Source organism: Emydura macquarii, unplaced genomic scaffold (genome assembly GCF_026122565.2).
Source record: "Emydura macquarii macquarii isolate MOO-44397 ecotype Brisbane River unplaced genomic scaffold, CSIRO-AGI_Emac_v2 contig_2897, whole genome shotgun sequence".
Taxonomy (NCBI): Eukaryota; Metazoa; Chordata; order Testudines; family Chelidae; genus Emydura; species Emydura macquarii.
In genome coordinates, this window is record NW_027133034.1 from 10446484 (window position 1) to 10469756 (window position 23273).

Consider the following 23273-nt stretch of genomic DNA (forward strand, 5'->3'; position numbering starts at 1 on the left):
CGATTTTGGGGCCTAGGACAGCTGGGTAGTGGTGCCTCACATTCTAAAGAAAGACAACAGATAAGGTCTGATTGCAGTCTATGGTCCTCGAGCTAGACACTGAGTGCACTCTACCCAGATGCAGCTGGCTTGGAAGCATGTGGGACTCAGCAATTGGGACCATAAGCAACAGACTGGTATTCATACAGTGGGGTACCTTTAACAGTAACATTTTGAAAACAATGATGGTGTCTAATGGCACCAGCATGGTTAAAACCATCAATAACACCATTGAAAAGAGATTCCAAAAATAATTTGGCTGTGAAAACTTGTTGGGGGATAAAAGAAAAGAGAAATGTTTTTGGCACTTCCGGTAACATCTGAATTTTTTTATTTAAATTTTCAAGAGTAACTAGTGAATTTGGGAGCCCAACGTGAGACATCTTAAAGGAGTTTAATTTTCAGAAGGCCAGTAACTCAGAACCTTCTGAAGTCAGGGCTCTTTCTGAAAATCAAGCACCCCAAAACCGAAGCACTCAAAGTCGGTAATGACTTTTGAACATTCAGGGATAAAAGTTTTAGAATATTATTGGAGAAAAGAGCATAGACAACTGCAACATTTAATTTAGAAAAGTAGGCTTTTCAGCATAAGCAAACATATTTAATATATTTTAAGAAAAAAAACTATTAAAATCATCTAGTCTTTCTGCATAAAACACAGGCCACAGAATTTCACCCAGTGATTTCACTTAGAACTGCTTTGTAGTTCAGAACACCTGCTCACTTTTAAAAATCAGATGCTAAACAGAGGTGTATCTACCTGTTATGGGCACACTACTGCACTTATTTAAAGCTTCTATGTGGCATATCCTCAACCGGTGTAAGTCAGTATAGCTTCACTGAAGTTTATGGTGCTACATCTATTTTCATCAGCCAAGGTTCTAGTCCATATACATGTGCACCCTTCTGCCAACAATCGCTTTGCCAATGTGTTTCATTTATTCTATATGAAAAGCATAGGCCCTAAGTGAAGCTTTGCATACCCTTGGAATTACCTATTTAGATTTATTTTAAAATAATATATCCACTTGGAACTTTAGAAACAAGTATAAAATATTAAACATTTTATAACCAATGTACAAAATATAAAATCCTCTCAAAGAAGGACTCTCTCCACACTATAAAAACCTACTCATTCAGTTTTTCACAAAAACACCTAGGAAAAGGGAGGAGCTTTTCAGAGTGACCCGAAGATCAACAAATACAGCCTCTGAAACAGCAATGGGGGAAGCAAGTTCCAGAGTTGAGCCTCCTTCACTGAAAATGCCTCAACCACTTTACATTTAAACCAGAAAGTTGTTAGCTTGAGTGCCTCAGCAGACTTAACTGCATTCAGACATCCAAACATCTCTGTCAGTGCCATACAGTGAAACGGCCACCTCTCCGTGGGGTGCAAGGGAGACCCCAAGATAGCAGTTAATCTGTATTACTACCTTAGGTAACTACAGTGAAAATGTTTAGCCACAGCCTTTCACAACAAGTGTGACATGATAGTCCCCAATCCCTTCCCATAGGCCACCTGGGCACCAATTTCTATGTACTATCATGACATCTAGTTGTGCTTCAACTCCCGACCCAAAGCTGGTTATCTATCTGCTTCAGCTCTCCTTGCAGTTTTGTCTACTCGCAGTTTCACCTGCTTCACTCATCCCAGGTTTCTAAGACAGCAGAAAAATGCCCACTAACAAGTCCAAGGGACAGTAAAACTCCTACTTCAAACCCTCCACTCAAAACTTCCCCCCTCCAAGCTCTCAGACCAACTTGCAAATAAGTCTCTGAAGTTGAGGTTTTTAGTGAGAACCATTTAATACCTTGTTAGTCTATTTTGAAGGCTGCTAGCTAATGTATAAAGGTTACACACACATCCCATTAATAGGTATTATGCACATGGTATTATAATATACATGTTGGGTAATCAGGCTAACCTATACAATGATTATTCTTGCTCACTTAAGCTAAGGCATACATCCCACAATGCCCAGGGACAAGTATAACCCAGCACCTGGCTTAAGCAAATACAAAAACTGTCAAAAAACTAGACGGACGAATGTTATGAAACAAAAGGACAATGTCATATAAGGGAAATAATGTAAATGTATAAATGTTTTCTATTAGGGAGTTTCTTCATGCCTCTTGGTATTTGGAATTTAATATTCAAACAAAAGATTGGAAACTTGTAGACAGCCAGCTGGGGGGAGGAGGGAAGATTTCTATGTCATTTTAATTCATTTCAGTTCCTCTTCTGATTAGTATTGCCATATCTAAAACAAAGCATCTGTGTTCTCTCAATTAAACTGCCTCCCACAATTCCTGGAGTGGGCAGACAAATTGCCCCATAGCACCTGCAAGTGCATGTGTAGAATGACACAGAGTTGTGTTGCTATACATTTTGGGATATGCACCCAGATAACTGTGTTGCTTGTGAGTCAGATATAGAGGCAGTGCAAATGCAGGAAGTGACAGTACAGTACATGTGGAGTCACACTCATGAATTAGACTACTATAGGTAACTAACCCTGCAATTTTTACCCCATGGTTAACATGCAGTGAAAACACATGCATAGAATCATTGCAGATGTTTTAGAGGTTACAGCCAACACAGTAAATTGCACCTTTAATTTCCTGAAAATCTTACAAGATGTTTTCTGTAGAAATTATGTCAGTTATAAATAGAGTGAACAGTTAAAATTAAGTAGAATAAATGAAGGCATCCCAAACATTAAAAAATTACTGTTTCATTTTATTGAAGAGGTTTATCTTTCTTTAATTACCTCCTGATTTAAAAGTACTCTGTTCAAAGGAAAGTAAACCTCAATAAGCTTCTAACAAGTTATATTTATTGTAGTTTTAATGATGTAACTGCACAATAACTAGAAACTGACAGATTGTAAGTATCATTTGCCACTCTGAATAGATGATCTTTCTGGTGACCTACTGATCTAATGTATTTTGTAGCTGCAATCAACTTTACTATTCAGGCCATGCATTGTGTCCTAACCTTTTTCTCTGCCTTACACAATTAAGCAAACATGATTGAAGACATGATTTATGTTGGAAATAACCTGCCACCCCCAAGGGTGAATTCCCTCCCCATCAGACTGAAAGATCTTAATGGCACAGGAAGACTCTGGACCTCTGTGGCTCTCACCTTGTTCATGACTTCTTTATTGGATCCTCATTCTCTTCCCTTTTTTTGTTTGCCTTTTTGGACTCTAGTATTGTTGTTACTATTCTGGTAATGTCTTGTGACCCCAACTGAAATCAAGGACACACTGTGGTAGGCACTGTACCAATATTAAGTCTCTAAATTTAGTATTCAAAAAGAGAAGGCAGAATTATCCACTGGAGCACATCGCCGTTCTTCTCATGTTCTCTCTACATTCACTCTTGATCGGCACATACCCACTGATTCAGATATCAACTACAGTGAATCCGATGCAAGAAGCTATATTTATTAGGCAACTTCCTGTTTTAACAGACTGCTCCGGTGTCCCCAACAACACTGAATATAGTTCTGCTTCATTTCCATTTGAAGTCCACTCCCAGAAAGTCACCAATTTTTGTCAGTTCCAAGTAGCTGCTTAGGAGAGGTATCACTGCAGATACAGTAGAGTCCCAAATCAAATCAATTTCCTTCCCCCCCCCTGTCTAGTCTTCCAACTCCAAATGTTTCCTAGACATCTTTTTTGGATATCCCAGTACTACATCAAATTCACTCTTTCTGAAATTGAACACACCTGTTCTCCTTATCACTCTTTTCTACCACTCTAGACAGCTTTGCTATCCCTGCTGCCTCTCATGCTTGGAGCTTCCATGTAATAGCCTTTGACTTCTCCCTTTATCCATGCTTTTGCTAAATCTTCTTACTTAAATGTACCACCCTTCCTCTTCATTGTTCCCACTGCTAAAAAAAACTCTTGTCTACAGCTTGGTACTCTCTCACCTTGCCAATATAGCATTCTTCCTGACCTGCTCGATTACATCTTTCCCTTCTCCAGTCTATTCACAATGGCACTGCTAAAGCCATCTTCTGATCCAGTCACCTGACTATCCTCTTTGTTTACACTCTCTACTTAATGATTTCTATCAAGCCTCCTAGAACGGTCTTCCATTTCCTGGGGACCTGTCACCTCTCTTCTCCTTCCGAATATTTCCCCTCCAACAATCCTCCTTTCCTTTCCCTAATCTCTCCTTGTTGTCAATGACCTGATCTGACATTCTTTGTCTTATCCACCTCAAACTAACCACTTTGAACCAGCTAAGAGGAAGATTGTACACTGCTTCTGCAGACCCAGACTATAGAATATTGTGTATCTTATGAGCTATGGAACTGTTTAAAGCCACGAACAGGTATGTGGCAAGCACAAACTGACCATTTGTCTGACCATTTCAAATTGCAGTTAAGAAAAGCCTGTGCTTCCATTACTTGTCTTCCTCTTCCCCTCAGCAAATTACATAAGTTCTCCAAATAAGAGAAGTGAGGGACTGTTTGAATCTGAGAGGCAATATAACCAGAGAATTCCAGTCATTTTTAAGTTTTCCTCCTTTATTCCTTCATGAAACTAGATGCAGATTCCACTGTAAATTTAGCAAACACAGCTGAAGTCCTCAGAGGTTTGGGAAGTACTAAAATGTATTTTTTGGTAATAGTAAACTTGTAAAAAATTGAAAGATTGGACGTCTTGAAACCACTGCCTTCACTAGTATCTAGTCAGAGAATCATGGTACTACTGCAAAAAACATATTTTAAAGCCCATGCATTTTTTGAGATCCACCATTTTGTTAGTCTGAATAGAGGATGTAGCTACTCCACGGGAAACCTTAAGTGAACAACTAAATGTATTGAAAATTACTATAAAACCATAAATAGTTATTATGTACCATACTATTTATTTAATATAAGGCACCAATCAAAGCAAGAGATAATAATACCTTGTGACTGCTTTTGCTTACCAGGTGCAGAAAGACTATTAATGGGGGCAAGTATTCTTTAACCCATGGTGCATACACACATGCCTCCTAATAGTTTCTTGCTTTAAATGAATCCATTGATTGGGAGGCACAGCCTACAAACTCCCACAAGAGGAATCTGCAGAGGATATTTCATTAAGGAAAATGCAGCTTAGAAGGTATAGAGTACCAGACTACCTATAAATGCTTTTTCTTCACACATTTTTGATGGTTACTCAAACTGACATCATTTACAGGTCAAATTATACTTCAGTGATTTAAACTGGTTAGAAGGTTATTGTTACTTTAGGATTGTGTAAATACATATTATATTCAAACAAAATTATATTCTTAAATAGAGTAAAATAGAAGTTTTATATAATACAAGAACTAAACACCACACACACTTCCATATGAAAATTCCTGCCACTACGTAAGATATCGCTTAACCCCATGTTTCAGTTTATCCATCTGTAAAGTGGTTGTAATTATAAAATATGTCCCTACCTCATAGGGATGTTGCAGGATTTAACAAACTGTAAAGCACTTTGAGACCCTTGAATAAAAACCGCTAGGTAAGCAGCAGTTACAGCTTTTGTCAAAGCTGTAATTAATGTTAATATATTTTATTATATCTTCTTTTCATGAAAAAGTATTCTTTTGGGATAAAGCTTTCCAAAATATTTTCCTCTGGACTGAAGCTGAGAATGGAAAGTTTGAAGAAACTCCAAATGAGTTACGGGAAGATGAGGGGAGGGGAAGAAAGACCGTTTCAAATTAAAAACAAACTAAACTAATCAATGAACTCCAGACTTTTCTTAATAAATTCAGTAGACAACCTCCAAAACTAGTATGTGTCTAGTGATCCATGCTACAACTGAGGGGGGGAGGGGACCAACCCAATGTAAGCCATTGTAATGTCATTCTGATAACCCAGCCATAGAAGGAATTGTCTAATGTTAAAAACACAAAACAGCAGCAGTCTGAAATTAACTTTCCCCCATACTATTCACTTCGAAAAATATAAATTATAGTGCCTCCACTGAACTGTAGAAACATCCATGGGTTTTATTCATTAACACCTCTCACTGACAGTACTTGGAATTCTGTAAACAATGATTGAAGCATGCGGTCCCAGGGTGCGTTACAACTATGGAGCCAAATCCTCTGCTGGTGTAAACTGGCCTGGCTCCACAGAAGTTAATGGAGCTGTACAAATTTATACCAACAGATCTGGCCCCTAATTAGCCAATTGTATTTTTGTTTTCAAAAACGTAGAAAGCTATCTGATTTCAGTTTGCTTCACGTGTAGTTAGTTAAACCCTTTTCACAATAAACCTTTCACCATTTAATAATGTACATGACACCTGTGACAGTAGGACTTTCTAAACATTTTTAAAACCTTCATTTGTGTAAGCTTTTGCCAGATTTGTTTAATGTTTTAGACAGTATGTAGGTAACACAATTAATGCTATTTGTTTGTTTTACCTTGTTACTTTACCGCTCGATTCAATCAACTCATTTTCAATGTCCAGGAGGCTAGAAGGCAGATTGAATTCCAGTGGAGAGGTCAGTCTTTTCAAACGCAGTAAGCCAACGCAGAATTTGGCTCCCATCTCTTCCAGTTCTCGTGTCCCTATCTGTAACCCCTAAGCATGCAATAAAAAACATATATACACACACACAGTGTTATCTTATAACCACATTCCAGTATTCTTTGCTATAGGTTACATATTTTGCTCCAAAGAAGCTGTGAAACATAGACAAGAGTTTTTAAATAAATGCTCAGTAAGCAGGAATTTACAAAACTAAAAGGTTAATCTTCATCTTGGATAGAACAGCTATTTCTAGAAGACTTCAGTATCTCAGAGTTATATTCTGCCTTCAGTTTAGGGGCTTAATTCCCATTAATGCAAATGGGGATTACACACGTTGCACCAAAGAGATCATAGATCCCTAAATCAGTTTACTGGTCTTCTGTAATTCATTAATGGAAAGGCAGAACAGTTCAATATTAAGTCATTTTTCAAAGAAATTGAATTTACAGTATTTAAATTTTAATCTGAAAGATTTTCCCCTGGAAGTTCTGTCTGAATGAAAAAAAAATGAGTATATGCTGGGTGTAATAAAACTCAGTAAAATACACCGATTTGTTTAAAAGCTAATATACAAAATTATTTCTTACCAAGAATGAATGAATAAATAATTTATTCTTAATAATTCATGAAGAATGAATAGAAACCATCATATTTAACTCTTTTATAGTACACTATTGCACAGTAGGCAAACTGAAATTTTTCGGTACAAAGTTACTGCTACAGTGAGTACTGTCTTGATTTCTAGAAAGTGATGAACTCAGAGCCTGCTTCAGTCAACACAGATTATTTCACATGGATGTTGATGGACTGAGGTACAGTTTAGGCAAGGCTGCAGGGAAAATAAATGTCTGTTCTGCACACTGATCTTCTGAATGCTTGCAATTGCTATTACATATTCTTATAACCATCAAGTTTACTTTCAAGTCTAGGCTCAGATGTCTGGAGGTAATTTTGGATGTGTAGAATTTGGGATAGATGAAGTCCTATACTCCATTCAATTCTTTATGAATTGTTACGCTGGCTGGATTGGCTGAGGGGGGGAGGGGGAAGTGCATTTATTATATTATTTAACATCAATAAGTCAAAATCATAATAATTCATATGAGATATGCTGTGTCAGGTACCATTAGAAAGGCTATAATGTGCTAAATAAGATGATAATGTTTATGTCCATGTGTTATATGTGTATTGGAAGTTACGGATATGTTTGTATCTATATTTCAACTTGTGCTGTTTTCTGGGTGATACCCCAGGCAGGATGGTTGCAGCACTAGCCTGCTTAATGGCCCGTTAAGGAAATTCACAGGTAGAAGGGGCCCGGGGGAGAAGCCAGGGATATACCCGATGAGTCACCAGGACTTACTCATGTGACTCTGGACTCCATCTTATTCCTGTAAAATTTCCACAAGCAGCATGGCAAAGACCAAAGGACATAAAAGGCAGCTGCCCCACATCCATTTTGTCTTCAGCCTACCCCTGGATCAACTCATCTACAACTAAACTGAAACTATGAAACAAAAGGACAGACTCATCCAGGTACTGGATGTATACCAGAGGGACTGTACAAGCCTGCAAACTCCACAATTCTATTAGAAACCTGATGTATATGGACTTTCAAATCATTTGTATGTATCTGATTGCTTTAATCCTTTAACATTTCTTTCTTTTTATAATAAACCTTTAGTTTTATTTACTAAAGGATTGGTTGGCAGCGTGGTATTTTGGGTAAAATCCAAACTTATATTGATCTGGTACTGTGGTTGACCCTTTGGGATCAGGAGAAACCTTTTTGGTAAAGAGCATAGAGTTTTAAATAACTGATCTCTTTACTGGACCTAGTGGCAGATTGGGAGCCAGAGACTGAAATGCAGTAAAGGGGGCTGTGTATACCTTTATTTTGGCTTCTTGATAACCAGTGTGGGGAATCAGAAGCACTGTTTGTAGCTGGTTGGGAAGTCTGACTTCAGTGTCACCCACAAGTGTTGGGAGAATCTGCTCTCCTTTTACAGCCTGCCCTGATCTTAGCATTTTCAGGTGGCTACCCTAGGCACGGACGGGTCACACAAATGTATACCATTTGTAATTTCAGATTTTGGCATTTAACATGCTAGATGAATTTTTCCTTGCTATAACTAAGGTGAAGACAGCTTTAGTTGAATAACTATACTTCGTTGCTGGCACTCAGATTTCAGGCAACTGGTTTCAAGCGACCAGGGGCCAGGTGGATGATTGCCTTTGGCTGAGAAGAGTCTTCATATAATGGTATCTTCACCAGGGGTTCCATTGCCATGTCAAACATTGGAAAACAAGGGTCTCCTAGACCAGTGAGGCACTATTAATAGATCATGTGCTCTCCCTCCCACCGCACTCTTCTCAGACCTTAGTCAGAATAGGTTGATCCAAGATAGGAGCATCTTCAAGAACTTAATTGGAGTGCTGTTTATATAGAAGTACTGCTACTGTTCAAAGACATGCCAAAAGCATTTGGAGATCATTTGCTTTCTAAGCCTGCTTCAGGCTGCAGCAATGTTTGAAGAACTGTGGGAAGGGAAATAAGATGGTGGATGACCTAAAGCCTCCTCCATTTCCCACCATTTGTTCTTCTTAGCAGTATTCAACTGTTGGATAACAGGTTATCAAAAAAAGAGGCATAGGGCAAGAGACTTATGCTGTACTGGAAACACTAGCTGGCCCTGATTTTCTCATCCAACACTGTTGAGACACTTCTGAAGAAAACAAAATTTTAAAAGACAAGACCCTGCATTAGGGAGGGAGTCAGAAAGGTAGCAAATTTAACAGCCTTTATTCACTACTGAACAGTGAGCTGCTAAAATAGCACGAATATATTTGGCTTTATCTGCCTCCTGTTTCTGCCATGGAAAAGAATTCTGGAGAGGACATTAGGGATGACTTCATTGTATCAAGAGGAGAGCTCCGAAGACTTGCAAATGCGCATGTAACCAAGAAGTTTGTATTAAAATACTTGATGTACTGTTACTGATAAAAGTTTTTCCAAGTAAAAGTAAAACCCATGAATTTCTTGATTTGTAGATTTAAAATTTCAACCATAATATTTTTATTTAAATCAAATATTAATAGTAGTCTTGTTAATAGGGACAACAAACAGATCATACAAATTACATTTTTAGAATGACAGATCCAAAAGAATTATAAAGGAATCTACATTATATTGAAATAAACTGTTTTGCACAATATAATGTGTATAAACATCCTGTTATAGGGCTTTTTACCTTTTTAAAAGCAGACAAGCTGGGTTTTAAAAAAAGTGGTATCAATACGAATGGTAAACAATCCACAGGAAGGCTTTTACTTCATCTAGTTTCTTTACCTTATATTTGCCCTGATCACAGCCACAGAGTGTGCTCTCCATTGTGTAGCTCCTTTGTACTCCTATCTCTCTCCAGACAACAACACGTGCTGTCGATTCCTTGGACTTTTCTACTACAAAACTGCAGCTGCTCATGCAGAATGCTGGGGCAATTTGACTGAGAATCTTAGGAAGAGTCTACAGGATAGTAATTTGAAAAAAAGTATTTGTTTTTAAGAAATGTTATCACAGTCCAGATCTCAAATTTCAGAATAAAAAAATATTTTACAAAAACCATCCAATGTTTTCATTATTTAAAAACAGCCAACCCCCATCCCCAAGATTCATTCTTCCCCCATCTTTAAAAATTCCCTAGTAGTGTTTGCAACCCAATTATTAAAAGTTTGACAAGCAAATACATAAAAACCAGAAACTGAAGTGTCTACTAGAAAAGATCTGACTATAATGCAGGACTAATTTTGTTTATTGTTGCAGCTGAGTGAAGTGCAAAAACTGAAAGGTAATTTAAATTATTAATATTCAGTTTCAATAATTAATGTGTATGAAGTTCTGTATTTTAAAGTACTATGTAGTATTTGTGACACTGATTCAGCAAAGACTTAAGTATAGGCTTAGTTTTTAAGCATGGGAATAAGTTCAACTTCAACAGAACCACTCACAGGCTTAAGAGTACGTACATACTTAAATGTTTTAGGTCCCAATCCAGCAAACAACTGAACTGTGTGTGTTTAATTTCCAACTTTAAAGACAGGGATAGGTTGTAAATTAACCATATATGTAAGCATTGGGCCTGATCCAAAGCCCACTGAAGTCAATGGGAGTCCTTCCATAGACTTCAACAGGCTTTGGATCAGGCCTTTGTTGAACTGGGGATTTATCTGAAAAATGTCCCTTAAGATGCACAGTACATCTTAACTTGATATGGATTTGGTGACTTATTCAGGTATCATTTGTAATGTTCTAACTGACTAAACTACAAGCAAAAGTCAAAATCGCAGAGTAAAACGTTAATATAAAAAAGCACTATTATGAAGAAGAGAAGAACTAGTCAGCAACATTTCAACCCAGCACTCTGAAGCACTGAGTACATTATATAGATTAACTGCATTGGGATTATGCCACTGGAAAGAATATTGGTGTAGGATTTATTTAAACAAAGATGCTTCAGAGTGATTCTTGCACATTATTTGAAAATCCTACCTAATAGCAGAACAGCTTTTCAGATATCAGGTGATCTCCTAAGGCATCTGTTCTTAAAAATAAAAAACTGGGAGCAGCTTTATTAAATTATGCCAGAGATTAAAACATTTGAGACTTATGGGGTGAGTGTTTTAAACCAAAACCTAACATTTAAAATGTAAGCGCTAAATAGATTGGTATCTTCAGTTCTTCTGTAGCTGAAAAATATGACACTAACTTCAGTTGTTCACTTGCGGTTCTCTCTCTCTTTGACCCTTATCCTTCACTCTTGAAAACTTCACAAAAGATTTCACTTCAGTTAAAAATATGGTGCTGTGTGTGGGATGCAAAAAAGTAATATGTTTTCAACTTATTTGAATTTGTTTGGCATATATGACATGACTACTCTCTCCATTTTTGGTAATATGGACACATTTGCACTTCTATACAAATTCTCTCTCATTAGCAAGTGGTACAAGTGCTAATATAGACTGGGTTCAGACATTTCAGTCCTTGTCAAAAAACTCGAGACTGGTCTATAATAGCACCTAAATAGTTGCTAACACTGATGCAGGTATCTGAAATGCCATAATGTAGACAAGGCTTACATGACAGAGGTGGATAATGAAGCGTAAATAATGAGAGACAGCTAAGAAATTGCAAAGAAAGCAATCCAGTATTTGGGGGTTGTTTTTTTATAAAAAGGGAGGCCAGAAGTTTGAGCACCAAATAGCATGCATAATTGTTTGATCTTGTTAGATTTATAACTAGCAGTTCACATGTGCAGTCACCTGATCGGTAAGCATAACTATGAAAAAAACAGTAAGTGTGCAAATAGATGCAGATACCAGGCCTCCTTTTAAAAAGTGTCATCTTCAAAGTAAAAAAAAGAAAGAAAAAAAAATTATACATTTGTGACTGCCACAAGGTGGCAGTGAAACTACACAGTAGAGCATCTTATTTTCAGGAAAGATTATTTTACAGATATTTTGAGCATGCAAAAACTTCTATTTTCGTCTTAATTTAAAAATCCTTATCAAACAGATTTATGCAGTAATAATGCACTGGGAAATACTACCCACAAAAAAAACTACATTAAAAGAACATTATGGTTACACAGTCAAGCACACAAAAATTAGAAAATGCCAGAATTAAGGCTACCTTAATACAGTCCCCTTGTGTATATGCAGTATGAACACAATCTAATTACATGATCACATACTACTTTTTCCACAGGACCGCTGCACTGGTCAGTGCACAAGATGAATGGTGCTCACTTAATGAGCAACTATTTAATGTTCTGTTTTCTCCTCATTCCAATCCTGCTCTGAAGACAGAATTATTAATTTCCTCATGGTATTTTCTGTGGTGCTCATCTCTATAGTATCTGAGTGCTTCACAATTTATTTTCATGACAAACCCTGTGAGATTATTGACTCTATTATACAGATGGGGAACTGAGGCACAGAGACATTAAGGTCAAAAGTATCCATGAGTTTTGGGGGCCCAATATGAGGCACTCAGGACCTGATGTTCACAAGAGTCTATAGTCCTTTAGATCTTCATAGCACCGCTCCCATTAACTTCAGTTGCAACTGTGAGCTCCCAGCACTTCTGCAAATCACATCCCAGAGTCTCAGATGAAGCAACCAGAAAACAAGGAACACCTCTGAAAAGTCTGGTTTAAGTGACATGCCCATCAATATACAAGAACTCTGTGGCAGAGGAAAGGATAAAACCAAATTCCTGGAGTAGCATTCAAATGCCTTAACCAGGAGATCACCCTTTGCCTGCCTGCAATCCCATGCCTCATTCACTACACACTTCGCAACTTCTGCAACAAATGGAGCAGGGGTCCTACATACAACCGTCTTTTTCTCTAAAAACTCCATCCCTAGAGCAAGTCCACCCTGTGCACACAGCATGTGATCATGTAATTAAAGACTATCATAATGCATATCCACAATGTGGATGAATTAAGGTTGCAGATTATCTTAATTCTGCATTTGTTAAACTTTTGAGTGCTTGTCTCTTCAACCTTTATAATGTTCTTTAATGTATTTGTTGTCCGCAATCTCTAGGTTTAAAAAAAAAACCAAAAAAAAAACCTAATAGAAAAACAGGGATTCCATCATGTGTCATCATATTGACACCTGCAAGATTCATTTTCATTACCTGGCAAAGTACCAAGCCTGAGAATTGGAGACATCATTCCATTCTCAGTGTCCTTGCCGAGCCAGTCCTATTTTCCCCTGTGGCCTCCTAATCCCAGTTCCTCTCTTCCTGGCTCCTCAACCCATCTCTAACCCACCCCTCACCCCATTTCTCTGCCCCCTTCCTCTCCCCCCGCCCCTCCCGGCTCCCAGTCCACCTTCCTGGAGTTCTCATCCAATCTCAGTTTCCCCATCAACTCCTATTCACAGTTTCTTTGCACAGTCAGTCCTGGCTCTTCCCCATACTCCAGTTCCTCCCCAGATCTGTCTCCCCTCTACCCCCCACCTTTCTCCCCACTCCACTGGTTCTGAGTCCCAGTCTCTTTGCCCAGACAATCCCAGTATCCCCCCTGGCTCCTACTCTGGTTTCAGTCTCCTCCAACTCACTGGCTCCCAGTCCCACTCTCCTCCCACCTAGCTCCCACCAAGATTCTCCTTACTCAGCCAGTTGTAGACACCCTCCACCCCCAGTTTCCACTCCTCCCCTGCCCATCTGCAGTCCCAGTCCCCATCCCCACCCCTACGCAGGCTCTTTATTCTAATCTACTTCCTCCATCTCCACCAGATCTAGCTCTTGCTCCCTCTGCATTCAGATCAGGTGCCTCTCTCACACTGCCTAGGTGTCAACAGGACAAACACAATGCCAGAGTCTCCATGCTGTCTGTTCAGATGTCTGGACCTGGCATGGGCCACAAAAATCCAGATTCGCAATTGCAGAGACAGTCCTGCTAAGCTCCTCACAGCCCCAGACTGCAGCATGTTTAGTGCTGATGGAATCTTCAGTGGATTTAGCTGTGAAGCTCTAGCAAGTCTCTGTTAAGCATGTGCAAATTGCACTTCTTCAGAGATTTATAACTTGGGCAGATTTTCAGAGAATCGGGAAAAGGCACATCCCTGACACAAAGGCCATCCCCTGCCTAGTTTCATGGACTCTGCTCCCGTTTAAGAATTTACAAAGAAAAGATTAGCAAATTTAATATGAGCAGAACATATTTTCCCTAGCCTCATTATCAGAAATGGCTCGACAATTTACTCTAAAATTTTCCAAAATAATTCAGACAGGGAAAGAGGCCCTTTTGGAAAACTTCAGCCCAAATGGGTCAAGTTTTATGAAGTTATAAGCAAGTAAAAACAGGATCTAATAATGGGAAGTTTTCAGCAGCCTTAATAATAGACAGTGATACTAGCCTGGCCTGAAATAATTCATCTAAACCCACCAATGAAGAGAATAAATAAAAATGAGTAAGATAAAAGTGTTTTCAATAAAAAAAAGTAAGCGTTCATAATTCTGTACATAATTTAACATTTTTCACAAAAATCTATACAAATATTTGTTTACACTTTGTTAGCCCAGGAAATAATGTCATTGTTGCTTTGAGAAGCTGAACTACTTTTACCTTTCATTTTTGTTCAATGAAAAAATAGGCATAAAAATCTATTTTTTTCATGTTTAATTAGAAGAATAAAGATGAAACAGCCAACTGTCAAATGAATGATTTAATGGCTATTTTACGAATGTTGACACTCTCTTCTTTACACCCCTCCTTTTGAGAGGGACCAGTGTGTTTTCCTTTGTTTCCCCTTCCTGGCTACATGAGAGTGATTTAGTCCAATTGTATGGCATTCCCTGACATATGAAGAGTATTCCTCTGACTGACACACTGTTAACTTTGCATGAAGCTAGGCAGAGAAAGAAGAGCTACAATTAGACCCATAGACTCTTTTAGAACCATACGCAGCTCTAGTGCTACAGGTTAAGTATCACTACATTAGTAATTACTTTCTCCAAATACCTTCCTAGATTCCAAAATGCTTTTCTGTTTTTAAAAGTTTACTTTTGGGTTTTTTCTCTACAGCAGTCACCCTTACACTTCCAAATTGTCTTAGATAATGAAACCAATTACATGTTTCTTAGCACGTGTAGTATTTCTGAGGTATTCTGTATATGAGAAAGTAGGGAAGTGCTACAAATACTGAGATAATTATACCTACAACAAAATGACTTTAAAGATCAACAAACGTGATATTTATATTTTAGTGCTATTATTCTATTAAAAGTTCAAGAACATTCATGAACATAAAAATAGTGATAGTTTTAAGTGGGCATGGACTGTTGTAAAGCAAGATGGTGTGTGCACAAGGCTGTGGAAGTTATTTTTAAAACATTGAAAAAATAATCTGTTACATTGGTGAATTGTTTTTATACTGTGCACAAAATTGCATGACACTGTAATCATACTGTATGCAATGACACCAGTACTCAAAGTTGAGAATAGCATAAACAAGGAAACAACGTTGCCCGTGATGCTTTTCAGACAGAAAAAAGTAAAAGCAATCAAACATCATTTTCCAGTTTAGATCCCACCATTACCTTAAAGTGAGTAAGTTACAGTAAATCAGTAACACCCTGTCTGTGCATAGGTAGGTATTGGTTTTACTGCACAAATCACAAAGCATAAATTGTAGGTGTGTAACATCCGCAATGCACATCTCCTAGAGAATGGCATAGCCTAGGGGCAAGCGACCACCACCTATTCTTGCGGATGAATACCTTTGACAAAACGTTCAGTATAGACACTTTAGATCAGATTAACATTCCCCCCCCCCCTATAAGAACAAAGTAACGACATGATGAAATCAAGATATAATTACTCTTCCGCAACTTATTTGAAGGTTTAAACTTTTACTCACTCTATAACCCAGGTCCTCCATCAGGTCACAAGAGGCAGCGCTAACATTAGTGTGCCATACTGTCTCTTTGATGCTGCAACCATACATAAATACATTCTTTTTACGAGAATGACCATGATAATCACAGTAGACCTACAACATATGGAGAAATAAAAGCAATATTTTATATCTTATGCTGTAGCCTGTTTTAAAGTTTTACACATTTCCTCATCTTTCATCTTAATTGCATGCATTAACATGTGCTGAAAGAGCCAGCATTAGCAAATGAAAGGGACATTATACAATCAACCTGTGTATTAAGAAGAAAGCATAATTGTTCCCCCCACCCCCCCCCAGTGAATTCAGAGTGTGTGGCTTTTATCATTTTTATCACAACAGAAGCAGTAGCAACAACCACAGAGTTAAGCTTTAAGAGCGGTATCCAGTCCAAACACCTGTTCTCATTCACTCATAACTCCTAAAACTTTCACGTGTCAGACAGAAAACTGGTCTATGCCAAAGCTTCTCATATTTTAATGTTTTACTCAATCGGTGCAGTCATTTTTGACTAGGAGGAGAGCAAAAGAAACTACTCTTCAACCCTATTTAACATTTTTTAACTTCAGCTACAGCTGCAATGGCTGGGGTTAAAAAAATTGGCATAAAAAGAATCCTGCTTGAGAGGTACCTTTGAGTGTTCTAATAAAAATCAGATGGTTAAATGGAGTTATGCGCCTTTTAAAGTTGCATGCACAATGGATTTTTGATGGACTGAAATTTCTTCCTAAACTCGAAGTATATAACACTAAGGAAGACTTTGCTACTCATATATGCATAGCTAACTTAGCTGCACACTGAAAAGAAAAATGAAGATGTTCATGAACTGAGAGAAGAGCTCTATACTCATGTGTCTCCTGTTCCTCTCTTTTGGACTTCCTAAGAGGAAAGAGTTGGAAGAGGAAGACCAGAAATGGCTGGGAGTGCTGGGGGGGGGGGGGGGGGGGGGGGGGGGGGAGGGGGGGGGGGGGGGGAGGAGGAGGAGGAGGGAAGGAAGGAAGGAAGGAATCCTGACTCTCCCTTCCATGTTAAACGCTATAGGGACACCCTGATTTTGACCTTTGGGTCCTGATTCTGCAGTGACACTTCACTGGTTTCAAAGGGATGACTCAAGGTCAACATTAGGTATATGCATACATTTTGGCATAGTTGGGGGCTTATGTAGTTGTGCACATGTAAGTACAAACTTAGGTTTAGTCACACTGCAAATGTTCCAGATTGCCATAGGCTTTATAAAACTAGGCCATTTCCAAAGAAAATTTCAAATCTAGCAACACAACATATCTAGAATTTTCTGAATTCAACTGTTTTCGTTACTACAACTGCCTTAAAAAAAAATTTATGTTCAAAATATGAGGCTTTTTCCCACCTTTTTCTAATTTAACAATGCCTGGAAACAAATGCTAGATACACAGTATTGAAAGGCTCATGAATTAATCAAAACAGAGGAGTTAACAACATTTTTGCAACACTAACCATAGTGATCGCTCTTGTCCAATACAACTGGAAATAGTTCCAGAAGTTTCTGATCAACCCTCCAAGTCACATCTGTAAGCATGTGAGACAGTTGCAAGGACCTATAAATGTGTTTACTTTTACAGAGAGAGTATCTGTACACAAAGTTAGAATGATTTTGAAATGCCTATTTTAAGCAAACACACATACTCACCAGAGGCAAACGTTTTATAGCAGCCAAATACTGTAGTAAGCCCTTGGCATGGTAAATTGTGGGATGCAGGTCTGGGTTTGGGTTTTGCCATTGTCTGTTCAAATCCTCCCCACTTAAAGAACAGCGGTGGCTATGAAAGACAAATTTATAGAGGAATGTCTCACACACAATATAACTTTACTTATTTTAAAAATTACCCTTACTACTGTAAGTTTTGCTTGTGACACATCTTCTCAATTTGTATGGTCAACTGAGAATTTAAATCCAAGTTTGTATCAAGAAAAAAAAAATGTATTCTAGCGGAAGAGTTGGGTGAGGTTCTGTGGCCTGCATTGTGCAGGAGGTCAGACTAGATGATCATATTGGTCCCTTCTGACCTTAGATTCTATCAATCAGCAAACATATAAGGCCTGTCACAGGCAAGCCTGGTAGCATTCATGAGACCAACTAGCTATTAAAAAAACCAAAAGAAACCAAGAAGATGAGTGGCTACAGCAAGCAATGTTTCAGAAAGACTTAAAGCACTGCTTAAGTTTAACAAGTTCCTACAGTCTTTTTAAGAATTTTATTTTAGATTTTTGGTTTTTTGCGTACAGACACACATTCTTGGCTTTTATGCACTAGCATGAATTTTAAACCAGAGTGACTGGTGGAGTGCATGTGAATAAATATGGGAAGGTGGAGCATGTAAGTGAACAGCTGTAAAGCCCAGAAGAGCTATTTATGTGAAGCATGACAGTATATTTTATGTGAAACATGACATGACAGCACCTTTTAGAAACTACTTGCTCAAAAAGTCATATCTTCTGTCATGTTTACTAGTTAAAGTGAAATTATAGATTTAACCTAAAAAACCCTGTTTCCATCTAAATTCTTGGTGGCCAAATGTAGTAAATTGAGCGTCACAAAAATCTTTATTAAAAATGGTATTGAAACATCTGTGACCATCCCTTTGGGGTTTCGGTGGGAATGCTAATATTAAAGAATAGCAGTGTGGAATCTTGTGGTTAAGCCTTAATGAATTAAATTGGGAATGGTTTTTCCCCTGCATTAGTCCTTTTTTAAGGAAAGTGTTTGAATACTGAATTGGCTTCCAGACATCCTTTTATCTGATACGGCCTATACGCTATCCTCTTTCACTGTATTAGCTGCAAGAATTATTAGTTTTGGGATGAGAATAGGTTAAATCCAACAAATTTACACAACTATTTTTAATTATTTGTAATATCTTTGTATGTCTTATTTTAGTTATTAGGCTTAGTTAATAACAATATTTACAATTATAATTGTGTCAACTTGGTGTTCCTTAACCTAGAAATCCAGGGATTGTTCTACCAAAAGATATTTTTGAGGTATGCATGGAAAGCTCTGATGAAAATATGTTCTGGAAAACCATATTGCAAAAGCATGTTCTGTGGAAGGTACTTATTTTACAGATACAATTTGCAAGAACGTTATTCTGAGAACACAACTTTAAATAGTAAAATTCAAAAAAATAAACACTGAAAGATAACATTACCTTTTGTTATAGGCATACAAAAGGGACCCATTTACATTACTGGATTCTTGCACCAACAAAAAAGTACTAGAACACACCTTTGTGAGAAATCTTGACTCAGTACAGTATGTAAGCCTTAACCTATGCTACATATTTGGCTCATAGCTTAATTACGTCAGTGCTAGCCCTCCATTCTGACATCTGTGCTGCAGTAGTGTTCAACATGCCAATGAATTTGTGGTATACATTGTACACAACATCAATGGAGGAGGCTATGGCCCCATCACCTTTTATACTGTGCCTCCACTTCTGCTCTGACTTGCGTAAGCCTCCCTCAAATTCCATGTTACCTCCAGTGCCCAGGGCTGTGGCTTAAAGCCACAGTTAATTCTTAGATAAAGTACCATCTCAAATCATAGTCAGACCGTGTATAAAAGACCCTACATTTAAAAGTAAGGTTTTCATAGTCTGGATCATGGAGGCTCTTAAAATTACTAGTACATATGTTTAACTGGAGAGATCAGGAAAACACTTTGTAAGTAAGATTTGTATATAGTAGTTTTGCTAACTAGTGAAACACTAGAAGAAGCCTAAAAATCCAAATATGAAAATTCAGCTTAATAAGGATTGTGTGTTAATTCTGGAAAACTAATGCATTTTTATTTTTTTCAAGACTTCGACATTGTTTTATTATAAAAGATTCAGAAAGATCTCACATTAATTAATTGCACTTTTGTGATCATAGTTTAACTTACTTTCCATTGATGACACCATCTGGATTGAGCATAGGGACAATTTTAAAAATATAGGATTCTCGTAGATTCTGGGCACTGGGATTATTACTCATAAGATATTCCAAAGTTCCCTTCATAACCCAGCTTGCATTAGTCTCTCCAGGATGTACACGAGCAGATAAGAAAATGTAAGGACGGTTCCCTAAAAAAAAAAAAAGCATTCACAAAAACTTCAAGATGTAATACAAGTAAATTAAACAGTTTGAATTGATAGAAGGTGGTGTACAGTATTTTTCAAAATAAAGTCACATCAATTTTGAATTCTTCATAAAGTATGACAGTATTTTATAATATTGATTGTTACACAGGTGTCTCAATGGATTTTAAGTTTAATGAAACATGAAAAAAACAGCTACATAAACATCATCAGTTAAAAGAACGAGTGATTCTTAATTTACATGATATAATTTCAGTTCCTCTCTTAATAAGGGAGAGAAATTTGGAAAAGAAATGGGATCCTTTTGGGGCCATATGATGTTACAATCATCAGTAATGTAAGAGTTATGAAATGGGTTCTATGAAAAATACATCTTTTTGGACTAAAGAATTGTTATGAGATCATGAATAAAGCTAAAGATTCAGACGTTAGGGATTGTCTTGTAACAGACTAATAAAGCTTAGCATAAAAATAAATCTTGTTTGACAGCTGAGTACTTTTTTAAATGAAAAAGAAAAATCATGTTTAGAAAACATGCAGATCCAACATTTATCTTTAAACAATTCAAGAATCAGGTGGGGTTGTTATTTTTGTTCAACACAAAAGTAAATTATGAATTTCAGCAGACCAACCATTGGTAATCTCATGACATTCATTCAGTTTTGTCATGTTATTGTAAAAATAGCAAAGACCCACCAACAACTGCAGACAAATGAAGCATTAACATTTTTAGAAGACTAACATTTTTTAAGTGGATCATTTTAATTTTAAGTGGATCAAAGAAAATTTATACTTACTGAACTGACAGATATGTTCATAATAATTTGACTCTGGCATGGCCGTGATAGTGACTAAAGGACAACTGTTCCCAGACAGGGTCTCACACAGAATATCTTGTCGAAAATAGATCTGCTGAGGGTTGTGCATGGATTCCAATTTCTGAAGATGCATCTTCATCCCCAAAATGATGAAAAGGTACTTAAATCCTTTGCAATTTTGTATATGACAAATAAAGATTTCTTTAAGTATTTTATTTTTATTGTTCCAGGTACTGAAGATATTCCCCCATCACTATTTTGGCCATGATCTTCTAGGTTTCCACTACATCTACAGCTGACTCAATGTATTTCTTTGTGTAAAGTGTTTTAAAACTTTAATATCTTTTTTGGATCACTTTGTACTTCTATGCATCACCCTCTTTCATTGTGTTTTTTACCAGACGACACTCCCACAAGGAGTAGCCATTTGGTTTGTGAATGGTACGCCATGATCAGGCTCCTTCAATATCAACCTATTCTAGATGGTGAGTCCCAGATTGGCTTTTGTTAACATAACAAATGCAGCATATTCTAGTTAGGCATCTCACTTTGCTTTACAAACATTAACAAAGCCTAACACCATCACAATTTAAGTCAATTCATTATCCTGAAAATGTATCTCCTTTTTAATCCTTTTCCTTAATAGTTCAGATACCTCAGTAATGAGCAAGCTATAAGTAGACAGATAAGATATGAAAGACAGAACCTAGATTAATTTGACACTATCATCTTAGCCACATATGCCTCACCAAATTCCCACTGAAGTCCATGGAAAGACTCCCATAGACTTCAGTGGGAGATAGATCTGGAACATGGTAAACTGGATGTCATTCTAGGCAACTTTAAGGAGTTATATCAAGATGTTGATTTTTATCCATACTCTCCTGCGGTCAGTGTTTTCAATGCTTTTTGGAAGAGGGGATGAAAAGGAAATATCTTTTAAGTCAATTACTGATATAGCTGTAATTCCTATAATTATCAGACACAGTATAGGGAAATGAAGATCATGCCAAATTTCTTGCAGTTTTTTGTTCTAAGGCACAAACAAACTCATTACATATATTCTGATTCCTCTCTTTTATTTGAACTTTTATTAAAGTGTTATTACTTTTCAACAGATATGCTTTCATTTATGTACCCTTTTCATATCTATGAACTAATGTTTAGAAGCAAGTAGAGTTTTGTCATGGAAAGCTATACATTACTATAAACAAACATCCAAGTAACCCAGTTCAGGTATTCTCTCACCCTTAATGTTGAATACGTATATGGATAGTGGTAAGCAAAGTAGCAGACATCATCCTTGTGTGGGAAGCTCACTGTGAATGTAATTGTATAATAAGATTTTCCTTTCTGACCACCAGCAGCAATTGAACTTCTAGCAAAGTGATTCCTAAAAGTGAAGCAAAACCAGCATAAAAGTGTTAGTAGAGATTTTTAGATACTTTTACTACATCTGATATTATCATTTCTGAATGTATAATGAAAACCCTCCTGGCTCTTAGAAGGGTGAGATGACATAATGGGTAAAATACCTATGTATACTGCTGCTATACTAGTAGAAACACACTGTAGTAGAAATGGTGGGAAATTTTAAGGGGAAATGGGAAAAAACCTAACGTAGACAGCCACTGAGCAGAAGGGGTGGCAAGCTCCTTCCATGACAGGGCAATTTGTAAAGATAAGCAGTTTTGCTGTTTTATCTTCTAGGATCTCTCCCACAAACAAGGAGTGAACACCTTGAAAGATGTTCCATCACAGGATCCCAAAAGAAAGTCAACAATACCACATGTGAGGTGCTAAAGCCCACTGTTAAACTCGTAATAAAAATGCTTAAATATTTACACACACATACACAAGTTATCAAGACCTGGTCTACACTGCCAGCGAAATTCAACTGCAATCGTCGGGAGTTACTCTGTGTAGCTTGCGTAACTTCCTCAACTTTGTAACTTCTGTTTAGCGCACCATCCCCACTGTGCTGCACCAATGGGAAATGCATACCCATCAATGGCACTACGCTTTTTGGGGAGGTGGTTTTATTAAATCGACTTTCAGATCAATTAAGCACGTGTTCACTGCCGCTCAATCAAACGGGGTTGTAGGGGGGGAAGGGAAATCGATCTGACAGCAGCAAATTTGCCACTGTCCATGAAGACACAGCCTTAGTGAATACAGTTTCCCAGAAAATTTTAATCAACATAGCATCAACAAAATACTTTATTCTCTAAATTCACTTTTCAACATCTAAGAAACTTCCAAAGAAAAAACAAACAAAACTG

General features: G+C 37.4%; 1 protein-coding gene across 5 annotated transcripts in view; it reads right to left on the reverse strand.

The window, feature by feature from the left end:
* The window catches only part of AGTPBP1 (ATP/GTP binding carboxypeptidase 1), a 109350-nt gene that overhangs the window by 26995 nt on the left and 59082 nt on the right, over window positions 1-23273 (reverse strand). For all 5 annotated transcript variants that reach the window (XM_067569337.1, XM_067569335.1, XM_067569334.1 and 2 more), the window contains exons 19-25: window positions 22240-22384; window positions 20971-21124; window positions 19978-20158; window positions 17725-17854; window positions 16020-16151; window positions 9937-10113; window positions 6478-6638 (exon numbers count right to left, since the gene is read on the reverse strand). In XM_067569337.1, coding sequence (XP_067425438.1) covers window positions 6478-6638; window positions 9937-10113; window positions 16020-16151; window positions 17725-17854; window positions 19978-20158; window positions 20971-21124; window positions 22240-22384 — 1080 coding nt within the window. The remainder of the gene's footprint in view (window positions 1-6477; window positions 6639-9936; window positions 10114-16019; window positions 16152-17724; window positions 17855-19977; window positions 20159-20970; window positions 21125-22239; window positions 22385-23273) is intronic.